We start from the raw sequence: 6,230 nt of genomic DNA, 5'->3' as shown, positions 1-6,230 counted from the left end.
ACCACCATCCACCCTCCTTGCCAAGATACAAGGGTTTGTCTCCAGCTTTACAACCTTTTCCGAACCATAACTATAACCCTTCAAGAGCTGACAGGTGAATATGTCGGCGCCAGCTGAAGGACCTAAAGTGCTCCTCACTGGAGTATCAGGCTTCGTAGGATCTCATGTCCTCGACCAACTCCTAAAATCCGACCGCAACTACCATGTCACCTGTGTTATTCGATCCAAAGCCAAGACGGAGCCCTGGCTATCTCGCCAATTCGCAGATGAATTTGGAAAACGCATTCATGTTGTCCAAGTCTCTGACCTCCTCGCTCCCGGTTCTCTCGACCAACCCGTGCTGGGCAAAGACTACATCGTCCACGTAGCATCCCCTTACGTCCTCAAAGCATCCAATAACAAACGCGATATTATCGACCCAGCCCTCAAGATGACGCAAAACGTCCTTTCAGCAGCCTTAAAATCTGAACAAGCTGACAAAACCGCCGGTCGCAAACCTCAACTCAAGCGTATCGTCCTCACCTCCTCTTTCGCTGCTATTCTCAACCCGCTTCGAGGTATTGAGAAAAGAGACTACACGTATACGGATAAGGACTGGCAACCGATTCAGTACTCCTTTATGGGTTATTTCTACTCTCCCTCGCCTACCTCATTTCTAAAACCCTAGCGGAAAAATCAGTATGGAACTTCCTCGACCAGCACAATCCTAGCTTTGACGCTGCAACCGTCAACCCACCACAGATCTACGGCCCCATCATTCACCAAGTCAAATCCGAAGAGGCTATCAACACCTCTTCCGCCGAACCCTGGAAACTTTACAAAGCTGGTGGACCCAATGGAGATGGTAAATTCCAGTGGAAAGCTTTTGGTCGTTCTGCGATGTGCGAGACGTAGCTGAAATCCACGTCAAAGCGTTGGACAACCCAAAGGCGTGCAAGACGAGGTACGTCGCTTGTGGTGGAAGTGTAAGCTGGCAGCAAGTGGCCGATGAGATACATGATAATCCAGAGTATCCACAGGAATTGAAGCATCACATTCCGAAGGGTGAACACGGGAAACAACATCGACCTAATCCACTGGCAAAATTGGATACAAGTAAGGCAGAGAAGGATCTAGGGATCAAGTTCAAAGATTGGAAAGATTCGGTGATTAAAGGTTCCCTCTATAGTTTTGTCGAGATTGAGAAGAGTTGGGGTCGATAAATAATTTTCTCCTCCAAGTTCCGGGCATTGTTAGCCTTACTTCTAAAACACATGCTGATACCGCCCCACCAAGATCTCCCGCTGCGTGCCTGTTTTATGTTCCGTCTGCCCTGGCCTCTTCGATGCTCGAATACAATCTTGCTCCCTCATGATCCGATGTTGCTGTGATGATGCTGATAGAATGTAATTTTGCGTGTGTTGAGTACAGGAGGGTTGCGATTCATTCAATGTGACCCTCATGGTCGACAATTCAAGTTCTGTAGTAAGAAAGAAACGGGAAGAGCAGCAGAGAAAAGTTCAGCAAGGGAACCGAAAGCAAGCAAAGTTGGGGTCGGTCTGTGATACTGACTCAACACACGATGACCGCTGGCAGCCTGTTTAGCCGCTTGCAGCGCGCCCAATGCAGCTCCTACACCACTTCCATCCTTTGCAAGACCGATCTTGACGCGCTTCTCGCCCTCGTCGCCAATCAATTCGGCGTAGTGCACTGCGCATGCGTACCTCGAAGTCTGTCACAAACACGAGCAAGTAAGAAGAGAGGTTAGCCGACAACTTGCAACAAACCCGAGCTAAAAGAGGCGAGCGTTTGCTACTTACTTGGATAATACTCATCACACTACCATCCATGCCCACTTTCACTCCATCATCTTCCGGTCCCGTACTCTGCACGTTCCCAGTCTGAATCATAGTGCCGCAATAGCTACAGCGCTCAATCTAGCCGCTCTCGTTCCGACAATCTCGCATACCTTCCTTACCGTCTCCACATCTTCCGCTGAGACATACTCAGGCTTGATCTTCATCGTTTCCACCAGCACTTTCCTGGTCGCACTGCTAGGCGAACTGGCATCCTCCTTATCAGCTTCGACCGCAGACATGTACGCCGTATCGAAAGCATACTGCCTATTCATCAACGCCGAGCTGTACCCCTGGAACAACACCAACTGATCGATCAAGTGCAAAAGCACACATCTAGCCACTTCGCCAAGGTACATGCCCGAGATCATCTTCTCAAAGATATGATTCCTTGTCTGATCGATTCCCTATCCACCTTATTATCAAAGATAGTCACGGGAGAGCTTTACGCTGATCATCGAATCCACCCCATTCCGTGTTGACGACCATGTGACTGATCGATCCTTGCGCAGCCTTGAGTTTCTTGATCTTATCAATGCTTTCCAGATAAGCGCCATTGGTACCGGTACCAAAGATAGCACTGATCAGTGCACCTTTCGATGCATAAGCATGGGCCAACAGCGCACCTACGGTATCGTTGACAAGAGCACTGCATTTGACTTAATATGCTTCCTATCCAACGATTCCTGCAACAACTGAACCACATCCTTCCTGGTGCATCCGGGCAGTTGAAACCTTTCGTCCAATGAATCAAGTGTCCGCGATCAATCGCCGATTGCTCCACCGGGAAACTAAATGTCAAGCCCAAATGAAGAACATCCTCGGTGGAAGCAGTACCCGAAGTCGGTCAAGAAGTTATCAACGCTTCTTGCCATATAATCAAAGAGATCGCGAACAGGTCCTTGCTTGAGCGCATCCGAAACGCGATACTTTTCCTGTTTGATGGAGAAAGTGCCTTTGCCGTCCAAAGCGACTTCGCAAACGCGAAGATTGGTTCCACCGAGATCGAGAGCGAGGTAAGTACCCTTTTCGGAACCGGTGGGGACTCCGGTGACGAAGGATGGAATCATTTGCATTTCAGCTCCATCGTGGGAGAGACCGTAATCGTAGAGTTCATGGAAGCGGGCGATGAGGGATTCCAGAAGAGGTTTGGAGAGGGTGAATTGCTCGACGATGGAGGAAAGGGCTTGTTGCCGTGAGACGGGCGGAACTGCCGGCATCGTTGAAACACTTTCGGATGAGTCTTCCGATAAGGTTGAGTGACGGGTGATGGTGACGGGGGGGGGGAAAGAAGGTTGGGTTTGGGATGGAACCGGGTGCGGACCCGAAGTAAGTGGTGATGAGGCGGATGAAAGGGAGGAGAGGGGAGGAGAGCACGGGGAATGAAGTCAAGTCGAGGAAAGAGGATTGGTTAGAACGAAGCAAGAAGAACATGGCTGATGCGCACCAACCACGCAGACCTAGCAAATTGAAGCCCACTCAAGCACAATTATTCAACCCAAAGCGAGGCCACAAGCGAAGCGAAGGGTATAGAGTCACGATGGGCAGCAGCAACATCAAACGGCACCGCGTGTGTTGGGAGCAGAAAGAGCGGGATGCGAAATCAAGTCCGTAAGCTTGGCAGAAGAGAGAGAGAGAGAGAGAGAGAGAGAGAGAGAGAGAGATGGGCCGAGCATTAGGAAGTATCAAACTTTTCGCGTTTCTAAAAACGCGGGTTTTTCGAAGCTGTGTGAAAGTATGTGAGCTCTAGTTCGATCTCACACCTTCGTCACCTTCGCTCACTCGGATCCGTAGCATGTTGGCCTACGACAGGCATCGGCATACCGGCTATCCGATACCCAAGGAGGAGAAGATAGATGCCCCGTCATGTTTCATATGCTTACTGTTAGTTTGTGTCTCTTATCGGCCGTATGAGTACCTCGCGTTTTTGTAAACTTGCGTTTCCTTATTTCCTCCAAAAGCGCGCCCCTCGAAAAACCCACGTTTTTAAAAACGCGAAAAGTCTGACAAATAGCAACAGCGACTGCTCTGTACGGACGAACTCTTCCTCACTGTACTCGCTCGCTCACTCAGGCACGACAGTGTGACTATTGTGATGCAGACTAGGGGGTTTCAGTTATCTCTGAGTTTTGAAAAACACAATACTTTGAAAATATGTTTGGGCCCCAATTTTTGATGCCCCAAGAAACTGCACAGGCCTGTGACACATGCATCTTGGAGTTTCACTTGACTGCCTGGTAAAAACAATCTCTGATTCCCTACACCAGGTCAAGATCAAAGTGATCATATCAGACATTGTTGAACACTATACTGAACAATGCCAAAACCTTTGATTGAAAAGCTAAAGCAAATAGCTTACATCACACCTGTTCTGATTGCTGTCTTCTGCAAGCCTCATGCTGTTGGTTTTGTCTCTCCTGCCATTCAGCAAAGGCCAATGTTGTCATTCCCATCCTTTGAGATTCTGCTGTTGTGTCCTCAAAAGGGCAACCATGAGAAGCAAAAAGTGCAGTGAGCATCTCCTCCCTAAGATCCAGTGCTTTCTCCTGCCTGAACTTCTGGACTTGGTTCTGAGACATGCCCTCCATGGCAGCAGCCTGTTCCTGTTCATATTGCTGCTGGTTTTCCCTTTGTTGTATCCTTGCATCTTCAGTAGCCTGCTGATATGCTTCCATCCCTGACGTGGTCTCCAGCACCTCAGCTTCAGATAGAGTTTCTGATGCCTTAAGGTATTCTGCCACCTCATCTGGTCGATCATAATGGCTTGCGAATGTATGTGCAATGATACAAGCCTGGACCATATGTGCAGCTTTCTCATGGTCCTCTTCTTGATACAGGTTGCCTCGAAATCCAATGAGACATTGGAAGTGGTTCTTGAGGTAGGCAATGCCATGTTCGGCCTTGACACAAATGCAGGAGAGTGAATAGTTGAAGTAGTGGAGATCTCTGCTCTTTGCAGCTGCAGTGTTGCTGTATGGTCCAACTGTGTAGCTGGAGTAGCCATAACCAGCATCAACCCAGACAAACTCGCCTTCATCAAGATGCAAACGAGGCTTCGCAACAATACCACTGCCTGAAGCCCAGACTTGTGCATCATGTGATGACCCAGGTGTAAGCGGTCGCGCGCCAGAGACTAGCTGGGGTTGATTGAGTAAGGACTACTCGATATGATTCACCTAAATGTAACCAAGCATCATCGCCTAGTAAGTCTCGACTGACCGCCTTGAACACTCCATTCAGAGGTTGCACGGCATGGACATTGTTTGTTGGTGAGTGCATGATACACCCTCCCCTACAGTACGAGTGTTCATAGTACTGTTGATATGCTCTTGGACATCATCTGGACTGCGATATGCCAATCGCCTACAGAGAACCTGAGTTACTGGACCACTGGTGTAAAACACCACCTACAATAACCGACTGGACCACTGGGTGTCGAGCAACACCACCTACAGCAAGGAACTGGACTGCTAGTGTGAGAACACCACCTACAGTAATGAACTGGACCACTAGTGTAAAGAACACCACCTACAGTTGTCAACTAATGGTGATACAACACACACATTGAGAGTCATTGCAAGAGCACTGCTATTGCGAAGATACGTAACCTAGTAAGTATAGAGTAAGTAGTAGAGTTTTCAGAGTGGATGCCCATCCACTTGAATGCTATGGTAGAAAGAGAGTATTTATATGTTTGATCGGTATTTTCCCTCGACACCTATCCTGCTCCTCTTGAGGGGCCTTTGTCCCCTGTTAGGCACTGCCTTGCCCTGCTGGCATCATCCCCTTCGATACTGTGCTCCTACCATTTTGCTCGGCACAAGGGTTATGCAACACTGCCCTCTCGCCTTCATGCTCTCCTTCTGTCTGATGTGTGATGCCCCCTTCCAGCATGGCCCCCTTTCAACTTAATCTTGTGAATCCCCTTTTGAGCCTCGTGACCATACCCCCTGGTTATGTGGTCACATCAGCTCAGTTCCATCTCAACTTGTTCGGATCAGCCGACTAGTTGAAGCATGCTGATTTGACTGACTCTGATGTCGGCACAGCTCTGAATACTTGTTTGGATCGGCTGACTAGTTGAAGCATGCTGATCTGACTGATTCCAACATCGGCACAGCTCCAAATACCTGTTCGGATCGGCCAATTAGTTGAGGCATGCTGATCCGACTGCCTCCGTCATCAGCATAGCTCCGAGTACTTGTTTGGATCGGCCGACTTGTTGAAGCATAATGGTCCGGCTGACTCCAACTGTTCCCATGAGATCGATCTGGATTCCCGGGGTTCGATTGATCTTGTAAATCATGTGTGCTGCCAACCCAATTAATCTCGTTGATCCCTGATGGTTGTCGACTCTGATCAATCTGGTGCACCCTTCATATGTTGATCTTCTGC

At 48.9% G+C, this 6,230-nt stretch overlaps 2 protein-coding genes across 2 annotated transcripts; one reads left to right on the top strand and one right to left on the bottom strand.

Annotated features, from left to right (window-relative positions):
- Positions 1 to 100: 100 nt before the first annotated feature.
- UHO2_06896 (uncharacterized protein) lies at positions 101 to 1,202 on the top strand (the record flags this gene model as incomplete). The annotated part of the gene is made up of 3 exons (XM_041557934.1): positions 101 to 623; positions 668 to 844; positions 889 to 1,202. 3 exons carry the CDS (start codon positions 101 to 103, stop codon positions 1,200 to 1,202), a joined length of 1,014 nt encoding a protein of 337 aa, XP_041413868.1.
- A 94-nt stretch (positions 1,203 to 1,296) lies between these two features.
- UHO2_06895 (putative glucokinase) lies at positions 1,297 to 3,055 on the bottom strand (the record flags this gene model as incomplete). Its single annotated transcript, XM_041557933.1, has 6 exons — positions 1,297 to 1,364; positions 1,561 to 1,711; positions 1,800 to 1,865; positions 1,958 to 2,225; positions 2,272 to 2,484; positions 2,673 to 3,055. The coding sequence occupies 6 exons, from the start codon at positions 3,053 to 3,055 to the stop codon at positions 1,297 to 1,299; spliced, it is 1,149 nt and encodes a 382-aa protein (XP_041413867.1).
- Positions 3,056 to 6,230: the final 3,175 nt, after the last annotated feature.

The sequence above is a fragment of the Ustilago hordei genome (genome assembly GCF_900519145.1).
Source record: "Ustilago hordei strain Uho2 genome assembly, contig: UHO2_contig_21, whole genome shotgun sequence".
NCBI classification, from domain to species: Eukaryota; Fungi; Basidiomycota; class Ustilaginomycetes; order Ustilaginales; family Ustilaginaceae; genus Ustilago; species Ustilago hordei.
This window is presented reverse-complemented; position numbering and strand designations above follow the sequence as displayed.